Source organism: Mytilus galloprovincialis, chromosome 12 (genome assembly GCF_965363235.1).
Source record: "Mytilus galloprovincialis chromosome 12, xbMytGall1.hap1.1, whole genome shotgun sequence".
Classification (NCBI taxonomy): domain Eukaryota; kingdom Metazoa; phylum Mollusca; class Bivalvia; order Mytilida; family Mytilidae; genus Mytilus; species Mytilus galloprovincialis.
The window spans coordinates 16053942-16075123 of NC_134849.1; the positions used below are offsets into that span (position 1 = coordinate 16053942).

Here is a 21182-nt window from a genome sequence, read left to right on the forward strand (position 1 = left end):
TCAATGTGGGGTTAAATACTTTGTATATACCCCTGCTCTTTCATGAATATATAATTTGCTCTAGAGACTTATTTGTTGATAGATTTTCTTTTTCATTTGCACTACTCATTCTTGTCAGCGAGTTTAAACGTTGTAACAGGCGCTTTCCCTCACCGTAACCTGAAACAGTAGTGCAAAATTACAACATAAAAGAAACGCTTTAAAACCAACTGAACTGAATTTAGTGGAAAGTACTTTTAAAAAACAAATAACACGAAATAAATTACCAAATAAAATCTTTGAAACAATTTAAAACAAACTTTGAAAAATTGATTACATTCTTTAAACTTCAACTATGTAAGCAAACAATGTCAGAACAAATAATAAACTATTGAAGTGTTGAATTGAAAATTTGTGTAACACATATATTTGTATTGAAATACTTTTCGGGAGTTTCTACACTATGTACAAGTATTCCCCTTGAAAACCGCAAAAATATTAAAAAAAGGCAATAATAATTATCTAGTAATGGTTAAAAATATATATTATCATACTTGTGTACATGTCTTAAAGGCCAGGTATAAGATACATTAACGTAATACATACCACATAAGCCGCTTATTTTGTACTTGCCTTCACACAGAGATGCTCTCACATTTACGGCAGGAACGCATGCCAGTGTCGTACAAAGTCTATGGTTTGCACTAGATGTTATTGTTGTACCATTATAAACTAAATATACGAATATAGTACTACATGTTGAATAAACTCTTTGTCGTTACCGATGAACCATTTCGAAATATTAAGGATGATACGAGAAATACTATCTCATCAATACAAAAGGATATATTTATTTCTACTGTTTTCCAATAAGAAATGACGTTTACTATTTGCTTTTGATTTTACCATAAAAAACAGTAACCAAATTGTGATATGATTGAGATAATTGAATATCTTAACGGACATTGTGTTTAAACTTAATATAAGACATATGCTACTCAATATAACAGAAGTGAAAATACCAACTCAGTAAGATAACATTTTGAAGAATACTTATCACATTAAAATAGAAGGATTTCTATGATTGTTGAATGATGTAAATATTGATTTTGTATATTTTGATTTTTAGTAGTAAATAAAGTTTCTAGTAAAGCCTACTTACTTTTATATACAAATAAAATTGAGAATGGAAATGGGGAATGTGTCAAAGAGACAACAACCCGACCAAATAAAAAAACAACAGCAGAGGGTCACCAACAGGTCTTCAATGTAGCGAGAAATTCCCTCACCCGGAGGCGTCCTTCAGCTTTTAGTAGGTTTTAGTAGGTTTTAGTAGGCATGATGCTTGGGTGAACTGGTTTTCGTTTTTGTATAAGCAGAAACACACACTGTCTTCTTTCATAACATAACATTGCGGATATAAATATAAAGACGCAGAATAATTTATATCTTTTTAAATCTACATGACCAACACGATGGGTGCCACATGTGGAGCAGGATCTACTTTCTGTTCCGGAACACCTGAGATCACCCATAGTATTTGGTGGGGTTCGTGTTGCTTATTCTTTAGTTATACATGTTGTTTCATATGTACTTGTTTTTGTCTGTATGTATTTTTCATCTTTAGCCTTGGCGTTGATAGTTTATTTTCGATTTATGAGTTTGACTGTCCCTCTGTTATCTTTCGTCCCTCTTTTTTAATCTTGTATCTAGAAGCCGCAAGCAAACAATCAGATAAAGACAGTCTGTTTTTCCCTAGGTCCCGTCTGATAACATCCAGATCATTTTAAATAGAAAACTTATATAACCACAGTCAAAATAGTCTTTCCTAACACACATATCACCAATTTCTGTGAAGATACTGTCCATCAAATATCAAAATTAAAATCAATAAAGGGAAATCAGACCAAACAAAATAATTGTATGTTTTCTTTTTATCTGATTTGCGATTTCAAGTTTTCGACATACCATATGAAAGAACGATTGGTTGTTGTTACTGTTTCTAACATATCGTAAGAATTGCTTTTTCTGATTTTGCTCATATATTCGTCTTATAAATATTTTCAGAACACAATTTACTGAGTCATGGTAAATGGTGAACACAAAATTTGTAATTTACGAAATTATACAAATATATTGATTTATAGTATTTACATTATAAGTGAAATATCCCGTCGTTGAACATTCTTGTTCACAATATCCGACTGATTTCACGATTTTTTTAGTACTTGGTTCCTTGCTTGGCGGAACACAACCTGAAATATTAATGATCAAAGTTCCTTTTGTTATTTTGAAAACATTTTATTTGTTTTCGTAGCCCTTTTAAATTTTAGTCTAAAAATCATGACATACATTCTGCTGCAGAGTATGTGAAAAACTGTGGATTTCAAAATGTTATATAGCTAGATAGACCGCTAACTCCTATCATTATTGATACATCATGTTGATAAACCCAACACGAAAGTACCAATCATTATACATTCAACGTACTTCATTTAAAACGTCTTAACCAAGAAATGCATACCCTTGTGCAAAGCTACATAGATGCAATCAAGTACGATTTCTGTGCAGTAAGTTTGAAATTATGCTCTGGTATACCAAAAAAAAAAAATATTTGTTTAAAAAAGGACAAAGAAAAGAAAAAATGAAAATTAATTTTCTATCCATTAATAAATTGATAACCTTACAAAAAATGTCAACAATATCATGAATAATTATGTCAGATACCGCAAGATGATAAAACGTTTTTACATTATGTTGCATCAAAATAATGTCGGTATGTTCTTACCAAGAAGTATCATCATATACACAGATAAATATAAAGCATTCCATTTAGCAAATAAATCAAGTTTGAATAGACTTATTCAATGAATGTGTGATAAGAAACAGTTTATAAAAACTTACCCAATATTTTCATTCACGGAGTTAACTGTGGAAATTTACCAAGCCCTGTCTAAAATTCATGGCCATACAATTCTGTAATTTTCTTCAATACTAAAGGATCATTTTCTAGACCAGATGCGCTGCATTTATCTATTGCATCTCTCGCTGTTTCTCCATCTGCATATCTCTGTACCTCAAGTTCATGACATACATCTTCAGAATGAATGATAAAAATCAAGTTAAAACATGTTTAAATCACTTACAACATATCATAGTTATATTTTTGTTGCAAATAAGCCTTCACAAATGTGCAAATGATGGAGTACATGTTACAAGCGGGTAATACTATAAATATATAGTTATGACAACTAATATATATATTTAGATTGTTTTCCTCAAGCTTTTATTTTTAATATTTGTTTCCCAAAGGTTCCAAATCAAATTAAAAATGTAAGAGTATAGTACTGACGATTGACTCTTGATGACTCATATACGTTTATAAGAAAACAACCCAATAAACAAGGACTAATTAATGAGAATTTAAACCAGCTTTGAAAATAAAGGAGACTGTAGGTCAAGCAAAACATGTTACCAATGTTATACAAGTCTTGCCAACTACACCTAGCACGGATGTGACTAACACGGAGATTGCAATGATACAGAATTAACATTTTCAGATAAGTAAAAAGACAAACATGTGTTTTGCAACAAACGTATTAATCCCTTAACATGCTAATTGTGCAATTGACACATGAAATATATGTTATCAAAAAAAGTATATAAATCGAAAAGATGCTGAAAGTGATACAGTAAGAATGTGTCTTATGCTTGCCATTGGGAAAATGATGAAAGTAAGTACAGTTAAAATGAGCAAAACGTTATACAAATATGTGGTCGTGTTTCAATATGCAGACGACACCTCATTATTTCAATAGGTTCGTCGTACTCACTGGATGCATCCATCCGAATTTATCAACTAAATTAAAAATCGTTTTAACTAGTATTATTGAATCGAAAATCATGTATGCCCATGTATAGCGGCAAAACAATATCCTTGAATCGTTGTTTAACCCATGTTTCTCTATTAACATATATTTGTGTATATGCACGTGTTATAAAAAAAAACTAAAAACATGTTGTCTTCGACGTAGCATACTTTTTCAAAATCTTTCTTCTTTTCACTGAGGAACCGCAAAATATTGTCATGTTGTAACTTCGTTGCTATAGTTACTTTTTTCAAAATTAAAGAAAACTACAAAAACACCTGAATCAAAATTTTAACTTGTGATCAAGAGAAACAATAACTTCATCCAATTGTTTGTAAATCAGTTTATGAACACATGTATTTGATTAATAAGTTCTATTTTTACGCAGTATATACAGTTTTAAGGATACAAAGGTCAGATAATTGCGTTTTTATTTGTAGAGTGAACGTTACAGGTTTTATTGAGACCGATTTCAAATTCGATCGATTTAAAATAAAATGCTTAAAGTGAACATTGGACTATATTTCTTTCTAGAACATATCTTTATTAAATGGACCCATACAATGTTCATAATACTCACTAGTTCAGGACATCAATATTCCCAAACTTATAATAGCATCACGTTATACATTTTCCTTATGGACATGGTATGCAGTAAGTTAAATTTTTATTTTCGAGATGACATTTCTTGCTCACGGTCAAACATGTTCGAATTTAACTATTATTGTGCAAATTGAAAAATAAAGATAACTTGGTATATGTTTTGATTACTGTATATTGGGTGGATGTTTTTAAGTCGTCATTTTCCCCTGAAGGTACTATTAAAGTAAAGCATATATAATTTTATTTGATAAGATTAATGTGAAATCATTAAATAGAAAACAAATGCGATGATTAAAGAACTGAAATAACATCTGTATATTATCAACGTTGATCTACATTATAAGTTAATCGAATACTTTTAAACTCTGACTGATGTTTACCAAATGTAAGCTACAACGTCAATAAGTGTAAGTGCTTTCCTGTTAACAGAATAAGTTACCATAAAGTCAGTCTATAAAATTAGGTTATTGTGTTAAGCTCAAAAATTTCAATAAGGAGTTGGACATTTAAAGACTTATCGTACCCGTATCTGATACGTTGACGTATATGAACGTATCAATGGGTTATTGCTTAAAATGTATTATTTATGCGTTTAGATAGTACATGTTTATGTTGGTTTTTTTTTTGTTATGTTAGAGAACTTTCGCTCATTAGCACACTCTTTTTATTACACGATCGTTTTCAATTAATTTATGTTTACTCGTTTATAACTACTAAACACTCGATATTTAAACCTTTAAACATCACTTTTTTCAAAATTGAAAAAAACGCTGAAAATATCAATGATTGAGTCAAAAACTGTAATATAAATTGCGAGAACAGGAGAAAAAAAGGGAACAAAAAAGTAAAGGGTGATGACAATTTTTGTTCTCTTTCAATTTTAATATCTGAGTGTTGCCTGCTAATTCGTAAATGTATTAATATTGGTATCAGTCATCAATCCGACTCTCTGCTGATGTTGTATGGTTCATTCCGTATTAATCAGCAAATTAAAAGTACACATATAAATATTGTTAAAGTTAACTTTATTTTTTTTTATAATTCAACTTCATGTCTAAATGTAGGTGGTTCTACTGATTTAAATATCGGTTGTTAAAACATATATACAAGTTTATATAGATTGACACGAATTATATCTCATGAATTGGCAATTGACGCGATGCAGTAAACTAAGATCAAGGTTATGTTCTGAGTCTCGCATGTGCTTGCTATCGCCTCTAATCAAACATATTTAGTAAAATATGTCCAAGCTTTTTCTTTCAAATTGTTAGTTGCAGTATTTTGCAACTTTGTCAAAATCTATTAAAAGTGGAACGGTGACATTTCAAAGTTTTTTTACCTTTTAGATGTTAAAGGTAAAATATATGGTGACATTACTTATATTTAAACTTTACTGATGACATTTATCCAGGTTATAACCCCATGAATAATAAGCTGTGTTATTTGTTGTCGTAAAACTAATACTTGATAATAGACACTATGCCATTAGATAAGAAAATATTTCCTACTGAAATGTAAACAGGAACTAGACGACGTGTACATCCTGTCATTATGTCTTGATGTTTTTTGTTTATGATATGATCGTATTCTTGTCATTCATTTTTGCTTATTTTATTTGTCTATATGCCTTTTTTGTGTTACTTCGATACATATATCATGGCTCTGTGATAATACATCCCGCGTCATTGTGCTATTGTAATAATGTTTGTATGCTTGTCTTTCATTTTTGGAATGTGCTTTGCAATTGTCTATGTGCCGTTTTATGTTTCTTTGATATATATATATATATGACATGGCTCAGTACTTGTATCTCCAGACACTGCTGTATTGTACTGTGGTAAATTTGTGTATTCTTGTCTTCAATTTTTGCTAATTTGCTTTATCTATTTGCTATTTTGTGTTCCTTTGTAACATATTTGTTTGTTTTGTTTAGTGATTAAGATTATAACACAATATAACACACACTGCTGGACCTCTATATTCGACATTTTAACCTAATATTTCTGATTGTTTTGTTAATGCATCTTTGTCAATATAATGGAATTTGATGCGACTGACATACAAGTAAGAAGTTCAGCTAGCTATAAAACCAGGTTCAATTCACCATAAGAAAATGCCTGTACCAAATCAGGAATGTGGCAGTTGTTATCAATTCGTTTGATTTGTTTTATCTTTTGATTTTGCTATTTGATTAGGGACTTTCCGATCTGAATTTTTTCGGGGAAAATGCATTTTGAAGAAAAGCACTAGCAATTGTTTTTTCTTCTAATCATTTGTTAATTGGCGAATATCTTGTTACATTTGAAGACTGTTCAATCGTCAGTACCTGTTTTGTGTCTTAATGTTTTATCAAAAATTGTGACTTTTAAATGGAAATACTTGCATTTTTTAAAAATAAATATTAAGCAAACCTCAGATTTTTAGTAGATAATATTGCTTTATTGAAAATATTTGTACACAAATTAAAGACTTTTTTGTAAAAAAAAAAAAGTCAGATAGACTTATAGTTTCATGTGACTTAGATGCTTTGTCGTAGTTTTATTCCTGTTGTCATGAATTATTCGACATTTGTCTTTAATCTCCTTCGACGACTGAGAATGACCGGTCGTATGTATTGTTTCCTTTCGTACATTTTGCGTTCCCGAAATTTGAACTGTCGTACGTTGGGTCATCTTCATTTCGAGGTGCTCCATAACTATTATACATATTTTCCTGTGGAACATTTCGTCGATTTTGTATATCATGCAAATGATCATATTCTCCATCAGCTGCATAGATGTAGGTCTCCTGTATATTTTCCGGTTTCTTTAATTTATTCACAACTGCAGAAACTGCTGTACTATATGTAGTTTCGCCAACACCATACGTCTGGTTTGATGTTGTTATTGCATTCGTTATTTCTGATGTTATATTTAATTCTTGGCTTATTGTATTTGATAAGTGCACCTGATTTGTGTTTCCATTGTCATTATTGCTTGTCTCTTTAAATATTCCTTTTGACCTGTTAACAGAATATATTGTATTGTACAAAATGAGTTGTATATCTTTGATACGATTACAGATTTAGAAAAAAAATACTAATATTGGTACTTCATTTACATCATCAAACAGTGCTTCGTGATTTCAGATACCACTCGATTTTACTTATTTTCAAATCAATTGGTGACAGTCTTTTGTTCATACTATTATACCGTGGTGAATGTATTTTACATTTACAATTTTGTATTTAAATCAGACCGTTTTTTATCGGTGAAATTGTTTTACATTTGTTATTTCAAAGCCTTTTATAGTTGACTATGCGTTAAAAGATTTGCTCATTATTGAAGACCATACAATAGCCTATGTTTGTTTTAATGCGATGTAATTTGATCTCCGGACGGAGTTGTTACATGGCTATTATACCTCATCGTCTTAATTTTATAATGTCTGCAGACTTTTGCAAAAACCACAAAATCAATATTTTTTTGAATAAACGACGATTGAGAACAATAAAACAAAATCTTAAATCAGATTCAAGATTCTATCTGAAATCCGTAAAACACTATACGTTTCGCTTTTCGAACTTACAATCAACTTATATGCTTTACTTCAACGATCGAGTACTCAGCTTATTTCTTATTGTTAAAAGTACAAGGTTAATGCGAAAAGAATACACTTATTACTCTACAGAACAAGACAACATCATCCATTGGAAAACAAATATATTGTCGTATTCCTGACTTGGTAAGTACATTTTTGCAGGAAAGACTTTGGTTCAATCTTGTTGTTAAGGAAGCTGGCTTGTCATGTTTTGGATTTTTTGTTAGATTTTTGGAATCCTCTGGTTTTATCCATTTGAATGCCTTGGAAAAATTTGCCAGTTGATCCCCATTTTTTTTAATTCTTTAACATGTATAATGCTAAGCCATCTGTGAAAGTTTTATCAAATTTTAATTACTTTTCAACAGTTTTTCAGAACTTTAACTAGTCAATGATTTTTTTTGTTTTGCTCTTTGGATTCCTTTATTAATTCCTTATCAATATAAACTAGTGGTTTGAAAAGTTGATTACTTTGAAACTGAGTAGCGAACTCCCTTTTAAAAGCTGGATAAACCTCTGAAATGTATGACAGTTGTTTATATTTCCGTTATATTGACAACATTTAATGAGCAACATAAAGGGTTCAAAATTGTGAAGTTAGTTTTTAGTTTTCTATGTTTTGTCTTCTGTACTATTTGTCTGTTAGTATTTTTTATAGCCATGTCGTTGTTGGTTATTTTTCAATCTATGAGTTTGAGTGTTCCTCTGGTATCGTTATCCCCTCTTTTATATACTTACCTTAATTTACATACAATCAATACAACTGCTACAGCAAGTACAGAGCATGCACCTAGTACACCTCCAATAACAGCCCCTGTGGATTTATAACAATATACAGCTAATTCAAAAAGAATTTACGACAGGCATTAAAACTGAAGATATGTATATAAATAAAACACGGGTAAGCGTCAATGAGAGTGATAGAAGGCTGCTGTATATTGTGCTTCTCTTTCACCTTGAACGACAACACCCCTTAAATCGACAGAACAAGACAAAACTCTCCGTTTAGCTAAGAATAATAATTGTGAATTATGTAATCACTGAAAACGGCCAACATCAAGTTTCTATTATTAAAAACAAAATATAATTAATATCAATCACAGATGAAGTTATGTATATGGTGCGGTGAATCAAATTTGTGTATTCAAAACTCATACATCTTTGGTCGGCTTTCAACGATTGTATTAAAAATAAGTTGTACGTTTGACCGTGCAACAAAAATGGTTTATAATGAAACTAATTTTATTGTTTTGATAATCTATAAGGCACTGAACATGATAATCTGAACGCGAGACAAAAGAAGATAACCGATATTCACGTTTCTATATAAAAATATAAAAGATGCACTTGAAGACAAAGTCCCTAAGTTAATCACATTTAATCGCGAAAGTAAAGGTCTTTTGCGTCTACATCATGTACATAGTAAACACATACACCATATGTTTGTAAACCAAATTATTTAATATCCAGTACGTATAATTGATAACTATAACAAAATATTGTCAAATGAACAGAAACAGATATGAATAGTTTTTCATCATGCATGCAGGCTCAAACTATTTGAGATGTTTCGTATAACCAAAAATAATGCGAATTATGAAATTAAAATCGAACATTACAGATTTTACAGAAACAATTTAGAGTTGACAAAATACGTATCACGTGGACTGTAACGTAAATTTGTTAGCAATTTACTCTTTAAACCTTTCAAAGTACTTATTCAGAAAAAAACAGTTACCATTATGTTGTCATTTCATTAGGAAATGCATATTTTTGTATTAATTTAAGTGCTGTTTTAACTGTCGAAAGGCGCGAATATCGAATACCAAACTAGGTACCCGTTTAACCGGATATTTTTTTCAATTTCAATAGATAATAAATGATATAGAAGTGTATTGAAATCATTGACTTATTGTGTTCTACACAAAACTTATCGTGGTGGTGACAAATCTAACAGAGCAATTATCCATTAAATTATCTGCTATTGTTAATCCAAAAAACATAAAATCAATTAACATTTAGACAACTTGTTTATTAGTTAGCGGTAAGATCTTATTAGTATATAAGTAAAAATAGTTCGTATAATGTTTTTACAACAATAACTTTGAATTAGTAATGCGATTGAATTTAAAGATTTACGTCATTATTCTATTTTCGATCAAATGTTGCATAGACCTACATCTTAATGCACAAACTCCATCATGCAAGTCTATGGCTTTCATTAAACGAAATGTCAACTCAAAAAGTAGTGAAATGCAAATCCACGTGCATTTGAATAATGTATACTTGATGGTGCGAGTATAAGCTTGATCAATTTTAATTAAGGCACTCCACATTATTTTCTGAGACATCAAGAGAAATTGAAAGAGCCATCAGTTTCAAACATTTTCAATTTGATTAAGAAAGATTTTTTTTTTATAAATCTGAAAATATTGCAAAGCCCTAGTAAACACGGTGTATGAGGTCATTTAACTGCCGTAAACCGGTTAATCGGTCGAACGATTATCAGAGTAACCTGCTAAACAAAACTGTACGATTTGATAACACTTATTATTAATATAGTTTCACTCAAAGGGGCATTGCATCGAAAATACATTTATTTTAAAACCAGCTGTTGTTGGCAATATACGGGTTATATTCTTCTCAATATACATAGTTATTATTGTATGATAATAATCCCCAAACGGGAGGCATTGTACTTAATTTTCATATGATGGTAACATAATATTTCAAACTGTTGAATTAAGGTCTGGAGCTGGCATGGAAAAAACTGCTAGTAGTAATTTGTTCAGTTATGTATCATTGACATTTTTCTTGTTCCATTTGTTACCTATTCTGACATCAGACTCGGATTTCTTTTAAAGTGAGTTTTACTGTGTGTATTGCTATTGTGTTTCTTTATTATTAATTTGCAAGAGGGTAAGAAGATTACTTGAGATCTCACGAAATATGTGTAACCTTGTCGCATTTTTGCGCCTGTCCCAAGACAGGAGCCTCTGGTCTTTTTTTGACTTGTTTGTTGTTCAATTTTAAATCATTTATATGCTTTGGAGTTTAGTGTGACATTCTTTTTGATTGAACTAGTGTATACATATATTTGAGGACCACCCCCGGGTACGAAATGTTCTCACTCCATTGATGACCCATTGGTGGCCTTCGGGTGTTGTCTGCTCTTTAGTCGGGTTGTTGTCTTATTGACATATTCCCCATTTCCATTCTATATTGTACACTTCAAAAACTGTTGTACTTACCAATTGATGTTGAGTTCTTTTCATTGTCTGTTTGATCATTAGGATATCCAATATTCCTGTTAACATTGGTTGCTGTTGTTGAAATCATTGTATATAAGTTAAATAAGAATTAAAAAAATCAAGGAAGAATATGTCGAATAAATATTTTAAGATCAGGAAAGTCATATGTACTAAGGAAAAACTTATTGAAACGATATATACAGAACTACAATAATTTTAATTTAAAGCAATGTGTTAACGTTTAGATTCTGACGCCAAACACGCGTGATAATAAAAAAAGTCTCTTTTTTCTAAATTTAGTCCTCACAAAACTTTGATTTTCATCCCTGTATACCACCATTCCCCATGTGAAATTATTGTTCTGTATGAATCGTGTTAATTTAGATTTTTTATTTTGAAAAAAAATTGAACGACAGCATTATTTCATATTGACGTTTACATTTTGACGCAAAACACTCATCTCTTAACAATGAATGTGATTGTTAAATTTGAAAGATTGTTTTTGTGCTAACTTGGTAAATATTTGTTTGTGTTTGTTCTTGTTAAGATTGTGACACAGTTACAACTACTGTACCTCTATTTTGACAATTATACCTATCATGTCTGTTTTGTTCACGTATCGTTGTCAATAAAATTGAGGTTGTTACAATTATACCAGTGAGAGGTTAAGCGCTTTAAACCCAGGTTCAATCTACCATTTTCTACCTTTAACAATGTCTGTACCAGGTTAGGAATATCACAGTTCATGTTCATTCGTTTGATTTGTTTTATCATTCGATTTTTCCTTTTGATTCGGGACTTTCTGTTTTTAATTTTCCTCGGAGTTGAGTATATTTGTGATTTTCCTTTTTGGTTTGCATTCCCAGATTGATGTTGAGTTATTTGTTGTATGTCTATGTTCTATCAAGAGTGTGTTATCGTATCATTATATGAAGCTAAATTGGTAAACAAAGTTTCTGAAATACTTCCAAAATTGAAACAAACGCACTTTTATTTCCTGAACAGTTTGGTCTGAGCATTGACTTGTTTGCTTGATTTAACAATTTCCATAAGTGGTACAATTTGCTGTTTTTCTTATCTCTTATTCTAATTTTATTAAAACCTGTTTTAAATACGGACATGCTTAATAACCGTTTATTTTGCAACTTAAAAATAAGAACGTGAAGATTCCATCAACGAAAAATATTGTTTAACTTATAATGGTTTCTGACTGTTTAATTTTCCAGCCTGAGGGTTAATTCATAGTTGACTTTCAATCAAAATTTTTACGAAAACAAAGACTCACAGACGTTAGATGTTATTATTTTTCGCTAAAGAGAAGAGATTTAAGTTATCATTATGGCTTTACTTAATATATATGGCAGGTGAGCGGAAATATAGGCTTCACAAGATAAACAAAGTAACTTCACATTATTCAGCCAATTTATGTTATTTTATTAAATATGATTTATAACTATTTGTGAAAAATCACTAAAAATAAAAGAAACTATCTGAGTAAATATTTGTTCTTTTTTAAGAATATATATACATGTAACAATTAAATGTTGCAGTAATGTTCCAAAAGATAATTTGTGTTACTTTTTGAGTGACGATTACAAATAAAGCATTTGTCAGTTCCAAACCGACTCAACCATCTTCGTGTCATTAATCTATAAAGTAATAGTTCAATGATATTATGTATCATTATATGCCGCTAAATTGGTAAACAAAGTTTCGGAAATACTTCTAAAATTGAAACTTATGAATATAATAATTTTCTGTGACTGTATCTTACATTTATTTGTAGGATCCTTTACTATAGATAATTTAGCTGATCTGTAACAATAACATCTTCATGCCTTATATATCATGTACTGTAGTACATCGCTAGATTAAAACTGACGTGGAAAGGTAACACATGGCCAGCGAAAGCTATTTTTTTTAGAGCCCAGGTTGTCTTGTGGTCTAGCGGGACGGCTGCAGTGCAGGCGATTTTGTGTCACGATATCACAGTAGCATGGGTTCGAATCCCGGCGAGGAAAGAACCAAAAATTTGCGAAAGCAAATTTAAAGATCTAACATTGTTGGGTTGATGTTAAGACGAGTTGTATATACATTATGTACACAGCCATGTATCACCATCATTGATGGCTATCCGATGGATACATCTGTTGTAGGGTTGTCACTGACTCAGACGTACTTATGAATATAATTATTTTCTGTGACTGTATCTTACATTAATTTGTAGGATCCTTTACTATAGATAATTTAGCTGATCTGTAACATAACATCTTCATGCCTTATATATCATGTACTGTAGTACATCGCTAGATTAAAACTGACGTGGAAAGGTAACACATGGCCAGCGAAAGCTCTTTTTTTTGAGAGCCCAGGTGGTCGTTTGGTCTAGCTGGACGGCTGCAGTGCAGGCGAATTTGTGTCACGATATCACAGTAGCATGGGTTCGAATCCCGGCGAGGGAAGAACCAAAAATTTGCGAAAGCAAATTTACAGATCTAACATTGTTGGGTTGATTTTTAGACGAGTTGTATATACATAATGTACACAGCCATGTATCACCATCATTGATGGCGATCCGATGGCTACATCTGTTGTAGGGTTGTCACTGACTCAGACGTACTTATGAATATAATTATTTTCTGTGACTGTATCTTACATTTATTTGTAGGATCCTTTACTATAGATAATTTAGCTGATCTGTAACAATAACATCTTCATGCCTTATATATCATGTACTGTAGTACATCGCTAGATTAAAACTGACGTGGAAAGGTAACACATGGCCAGCGAAAGCTCTTTTTTTGAGAGCCCAGGTGATCGTGTTGTCTAGCGGGACGGCTGCAGTGCAGGCGATTTGGTGTCACGATATCACAGTAGCATGGGTTCGAATCCCGGCGAGGGAAGAACCAAAAATTTGCGAAAGCAAATTTACAGATCTAACATTGTTGGGTTGATGTTTAGACGAGTTGTATATACATTATGTACACAGCCATGCATCACCATCGTTGATGGCGATCCGATGGATACATCTGTTGTAGGGTTGTCACTGACTCAGACGTTCTTATGAATATAATTATTTTCTGTGACTGTATCTTACATTAATTTGTAGGATCCTTTACTATAGATAATTTAGCTGATCTGTAACAATAACATCTTCATGCCTTATATATCATGTACTGTAGTACATCGCTAGATTAAAACTGACGTGGAAAGGTAACACATGGCCAGCGAAAGCTCTTTTTTTGAGAGCCCAGGTGGTCGTGTAGTCTAGCTAGCGGGACAGCTGCAGTGCAGGCGATTTGGTGTCACGATATCAAAGTAGCATGGGTTCGAATTCCGGCGAGGGAAGAACCAAAAATTTGCGAAAGCAAATTTACAGATCTAACATTGTTGGGTTGATGTTTAGACGAGTTGTATATACATTATGTACACAGCCATGTATCACCATCATTGATGGCGATCCGATGGATACATGTGTTGTAGGGTTGTCACTGACTCAGACGTACTTATGAATATAATTATTTTCTGTGACTGTATCTTACATTAATTTGTAGGATCCTTTACTATAGATAATTTAGCTCATCTGCAACAATAACATCTTCATGCCTTATATATCATGTACTGTAGTACATCGCTAGATTAAAACTAACGTGGAAAGGTAACACATGGCCAGCGAAAGCTTTTTTTTTAGAGCCCAGGTGGTCGTGTTGTCTAGTGAGACGGCAGCAGTGCAGGCGATTTGGTGTCACGATATCACAGAAGCATGGGTTCGAATCCCGGTGAGGGAAGAACCAAAAATTTGCGAAAGCAAATTGATAGATCTAACATTTTTGGGTTGATTTTTAGACGAGTTGTATATACATTATGTACACAGCCATGCATCACCATCATTGATGGCGATCCGATGGATACATCTGTTGTAGGGTTTTCACTGACTCAGACGTACTTATGAATATAATTATTTTCTGTGACTGTATCTTACATTAATTTGTAGGATCCTTTACTATAGATAATTTAGCTGATCTGTAACAATAACATCTTCATGCCTTATATATCATGTACTGTAGTACATCGCTAGATTAAAACTGACGTGGAAAGGTAACACATGGCCAGCGAAAGCTCTTTTTTGGGAGATCAGGTGGTCGTGTAGTCTAGCTAGCGGGACAGCTGCAGTGCAGGCGATTTGGTGTCACGATATCAAAGTAGCATGGGTTCGAATTCCGGCGAGGGAAGAACCAAAAATTTGCGAAAGCAAATTTACAGATCTAACATTGTTGGGTTGATGTTTAGACGAGTTGTATATACATTATGTACACAGCCATGTATCACCATCATTGATGGCGATCCGATGGATACATATGTTGTAGGGTTGTCACTGACTCAGACGTACTTATGAATATAATTTTTTTCTGTGACTGTATCTTACATTAATTTGTAGGATCCTTTACTATAGATAATTTAGCTGATCTGTAACAATAACATCTTCATGCCTTATATATCATGTACTGTAGTACATCGCTAGATTAAGACTGACGTGGAAAGGTAACACATGGCCAGCGAAAGCTCTTTTTTTGAGAGCCCAGGTGGTCGTGTGGTCTAGCAGGACGGCTGCAGTACAGGCGATTTGGTGTCACGATATCACAGTAGCATGGGTTCGAATCCCGGTGAGGGAAGAACCAACAATTTGCGGAAGCAAATTTACAGATCTAACATTGTTGGGTTGATGTTTAGACGAGTTGTATATACATTATGTACACAGCCATGTATCACCATCATTGATGGCGATCCGATGGATACATCTGTTGTAGGGTTGTCACTGACTCAGACGTACTTATGAATATAATTTTTTTCTGTGACTGTATCTTACATTAATTTGTAGGATCCTTTACTATAGATAATTTAGCTCATCTGCAACAATAACATCTTCATGCCTTATATATCATGTACTGTAGTACATCGCTAGATTAAAACTAACGTGGAAAGGTAACATATGGCCAGCGAAAGCTTTTTTTTTTAGAGCCCAGGTGGTCGTGTTGTCTAGCGAGACGGCAGCAGTGCAGGCGATTTGGTGTCACGATATCACAGAAGCATGGGTTCGAATCCCGGTGAGGGAAGAACCAAAAATTTGCGAAAGCAAATTTATAGATCTAACATTTTTGGGTTGATTTTTAGACGAGTTGTATATACATTATGTACACAGCCATGCATCACCATCATTGATGGTGATCCGATGGATACATCTGTTGTAGGGTTTTCACTGACTCAGACGTACTTATGAATATAATTATTTTCTGTGACTGTATCTTACATTAATTTGTAGGATCCTTTACTATAGATAATTTAGCTGATCTGTAACAATAACATCTTCATGCCTTATATATCATGTACTGTAGTACATCGCTAGATTAAAACTGACGTGGAAAGGTAACACATGAGCAGCGAAGCTCTTTTTTTGAGAGCCCAGGTGGTCGTGTGGTCTAGCGGGACAGCTGCAGTGCAGGCGATTTGGTGTCACGATATCACAGTAGCATGAGTTCGAATCCCGGCGAGGGAAGAACCAAAAATTTGCGAAAGCAAATTTACAGATCTAACGTTGTTGTGTTGATGTTTAGACGAGTTGTATATATATATATATTTAATAAATGATATTGCCTTTTATATCTGTTGCAGCAAATGTATAAAGTCCTTGGATAGGTAATCAAGAAGGGAAACCACTCAATTACAGACTGCTTCTTTGGCAGTATGTACAACATATTCAATGACTTATAAATGTAAATTAATACACTAGTCATTGTATGACAATTTGTTAGGAACAGATTACTCTTTTTAAAATAAAATGCTTTCATTCCTCACACGTGTTATTTGTTTCTAACTAGGATAGTTATAAAGTTTCTATTTGCTATTAGTCATAGGAAAACGTTATAAATCACATAACATAACTCCATTATGTTTACACTGTAAACATAAATCAGTTTTGGTTTAGACATAAACTTTATTAATAGCTAAGGAAATATTCACATTATCGACAAGGAAAGGCTTATTACCACTTGTAGATGAAATCGAAATATGATTATGAACTGATGGTTTTAGAGCAGATAATGCTGGCATGCCGCCTCTTTGAAATTACAATAGCAGTATGCAAATTTAGCGGTAACCATGAGTAGCACTCTTGTGTCGTGTACATCAACGACAAATTTCTTTCATCTTTGAAGATCTGTTTTTCAAAAAGTTTAACATATAATTTTGATTCAGTATCAAATGTAACATTCCAAAATTTGTAGTTTATAAATAATAATGAATACTTACCAATTGTATGATGTCTTGGTTTGTATATGACTGACTTGGTATCGTATTTGTGAGTTTATCCTTGCTTGTATTATTTGTATATAATGGGATCTGAGTTTCTTTTTGAGTAACGATGGTGCCTGTGATCAGATTGAATTATTTACAAAAAGTTAAAATACAAACACAACAGCAAAGTTAACAAACAAGAAGGAAGACATTATTTACCAGGACAAATATAGTACACACATGCTTCATAGACTAACTTATTGAAAGAGTTGGTTTTAATTTGTTTATAAAAAAGAATGGCGAACGTAGATACAGATATCTTGTCTAAGGGAGGGATAACTCGTACTGTGTAAAAAATTACTCTGGTTCAAATACAGAATTCTCTGAAACTGACATAACTGAGATGTTTGCTTTCTTGATTGAAAACATATTTATTACATTTGAATGACGTGTTGTTCAACAGACTGTCTGCGTACCAATGGGAATCAATTGTGTCCCTCTTCTTGCCGACATGTTTCTTTATTATCATGAGGCTGGCTTCATACAAGATTTTCTTAGGAAGAAAGATAAGCAGTTAGCAATATCATTTAACTGTACTTTCCGCTATATAGATGATGTTCTCTCAGTAAATTATTCAACAGTTGGTGACTATGTTGAATGAATCTATCTCATCGAACTAGATATACAGAATATGACAGATATAATTCAGTCTACCTCATATCTTGACTAGTATCTAGAAATTGGCAATGATAGTCGGTTGAAATCAAATTTTGACGACAAAAGAGATGATTTCAGCTCCCCAATTGTGAACTTTTAAATTCTATGTAGCAACTTCCCAACACCTCCTGATAGGGAGTATATATCTCCCATTTGATTCGATATTTTTAAGGATTGTATTTCCTCCAATGACTTTTCTTTGAAAAAGGGTTGCTGTTAACAGGAAAATTCGAAATGGTGATGTTGCAATCGTCCCTTCTCAGATACGGACGCTATTATGAGTTTGTTGACTGTTATGGAATAATTGTTTCATAGATGATCTTGGATTTGTTCTTTACATGTTAACTACAATCCTCTTTCCTTTCCACGAACGTTACCTACCTAAAAAGACTATTTACCGGGTTTAAGAAAAGGTACTTGTTTATCACAAATGTCTGTCTTCAGTTTTGATCACGTTGATGTTATATTTTTGATTCTCATCGGATTTTGTCAAATGTCTTGACGTCTTTTCGATTATATTCATGTTTTATGTTAAAGAAATAAATCACCGCCGTCATTTATTAGATTTGATTTTGTTCAATGTAATATGTACGATGTATTACGGTTGCAGTTTGATTCTGAATTAACCGGACATAGAATACTGTGGATTCATATATATTCGTTGGATACCAATTTTCGTGGATTTCGTGGATACAGGAGAACCACGAATTCAAATGTTCAACAAATAACAAATTTTCGTTATTTGTTATTCTCATTGGATTTTATCTAATGCTTAATTCGTTTCTGTGTGTATCACATTTTTATGTTGTGTCGTCATTCACCTATATTTAGTGCGTTTCCCTCGGTTTTGGTTTGTGACCAGGATTTTTTTTTCTATCGATTTATGAGATTGAAACATCGGTAACTACTGTTGTCTTTATTGAAGATAACATTAGTGACACGACGGGTGCTTTATGTGCAGTAGGATCTGCTTACCCTTCCGGAGCACATGATTTCCCTCATATGCAATGATCTTTACAACGGGAATTTATATAAAACATTAGCGCCGTACTATTTAATTTTGCTGAAATTGATATGCAGATTTTTTGTTTGACTGTATTTCATCAAAATAAAATCTCAAGATAATATTCATATGTGTTGGATTCGTACCAATGTAACTGAAACAATTGTACAATATATTAATAAAACTCCAGCACATATGATTTCACGCTTGGTCGTAAAGTTAAAGAACACGGATAACAAACGAGACAGGAATTTTAAAATAAAGTTTCAAAGTTACGTCACATGCACGTGTGTGAGCCTGAATATTGATATGGGTTTTGATGCAATACCTCAATATCGCCTGAAATGATGAAAAAATACCCGGAAAATTATATATACTTGTTTTCAAATACCATGAAATCAAACAAGCAGAAATAAGATTATAAAAAAGTCATGTAAACGTCATCCCACTAATTGTAACCGAATTTATAATTTATAGAATATATACAGAATAATTCTGTCAAATCTGGACAATTGAAACTCGATATTTGTTTCTTAATTAAAAGAAAAATTATAATAATTTAAAAATGTGATATGATATGTGGAACCCTGTTAATCTAAAACTAAAAAAACGAAGGAGTTTAAGTCCATAAATACTAACTCTCATTCACTTGCATTATATGTATTTGCCAACTTGCATTTTTTAAGGGAATGGAGCAACAGAAGCAGAGATATGTTTAGAAATTAGTATCTTTTTTCTTATCACACGATTACGCTTTTGCATTTGCAACATGTATCTATTGGGTATTGGTCAGTGAAGTTCATATATACCATGATAGTTTTTTTTTCTTTCTAAAACAATTTTCTTCTATTTATGAATTGTTAAATATAGTACGTTTGAATTATGCAATTAACTGGTTCAAGCCGGGTTTTTTTTTCCCCTGAAACGTCCAGTCTTTACAAGTTCATTTAACAAGTTGTTTCCGGTTGATCAAATTTACAATTAATGCAACCTTAATTAGTTACCGTGACAAAAAATAATATGTCTGGATGCAATAGAAAATAATCAAATGTTCACATTTGCCCCAATAATTAATGAATCTAATATATAATAACACGAAAAAAAACTTACTATTTCTGCATATATACCATTGTATTGCTTCGCTGCAGTGACGTTCCATCTTTATCAATTTTAGTTTTCCATATTGTATCTGAAGCTTCCCAGAAAAGCAGCGTTCGGCTTGCATTTCTAATTCTATATCAATGAACAAATATGAATAGTCTGATTAGAATTATTCAAATGTATTAAATACGTTTATGAGATATAAAGTAAGGTTGGCCTATGTTGAGGGAAAGTGAATGCATGCTCTATAAAATATAAATATACCATTCTGTTCTGAATGAGGTTCGAACTGTTACTTTTTGTCATGTTCAGTCATTAAAGATATATTACAGCCCGTAACAGAGTAGTGATCGAATTCGCGTTTCTTTACCGTCAAAATAAGTTACGTTATCGACAAACTTATTTCAGAAGTGACATTATTTAATTTTCTTCATCGACAAAATATTTCATGTCCAACGTGTAAGATTTCATTGTTTAAGTCGAAGTTTTTTTAACACAGTAAAACATTTTTTATAATCAACCTCTGTCATTGGCATTTTCATTTTAACGGTAAAGATAATGTTTCTCAATGTAGATATTATATACTGCTTGCACTCTGAATATTTATGGGATTCAACACTGTAATAGTTTTTCTTTCGTCTAATACAGAATACCCCATATCTTTTCTTTTTCATACCTAACTGTTTATTATGTCCCCGGAATTATCACAATCATACATTGTTGCAATACCGACATGCTTGTACTTTGTCGCAGAAAAAAACTGAAATAAATTTCCTTCAAATCGAAGTA

At 32.2% G+C, this 21182-nt stretch overlaps 1 protein-coding gene across 1 annotated transcript; it reads right to left on the bottom strand.

Annotated features, from left to right (window-relative positions):
• Window positions 1-6926: 6926 nt before the first annotated feature.
• On the bottom strand, window positions 6927-19947 carry LOC143055228 (uncharacterized). The gene is made up of 5 exons (XM_076228361.1): window positions 19932-19947; window positions 17588-17617; window positions 11282-11353; window positions 8769-8844; window positions 6927-7452 (listed from the first exon to the last, which is right to left on the bottom strand). The coding sequence occupies exons 1-5, from the start codon at window positions 19945-19947 to the stop codon at window positions 7026-7028; spliced, it is 621 nt and encodes a 206-aa protein (XP_076084476.1). The 3' UTR covers window positions 6927-7025.
• Window positions 19948-21182: the final 1235 nt, after the last annotated feature.

Excerpts from the sequence above, each read along its gene's own strand:
- LOC143055228 (XM_076228361.1), bottom strand. Across the intron at positions 11,354-17,587 it reads ACCAAGACATCATACAATTG|CAACCAATGTTAACAGGAAT; the intron begins GTAAGTATTCAT and ends TTTCAACAACAG. Across the intron at positions 7,453-8,768 it reads TTGATTGTATGTAAATTAAG|GTCAAAAGGAATATTTAAAG; the intron begins GTAAGTATATAA and ends TTCTGTTAACAG.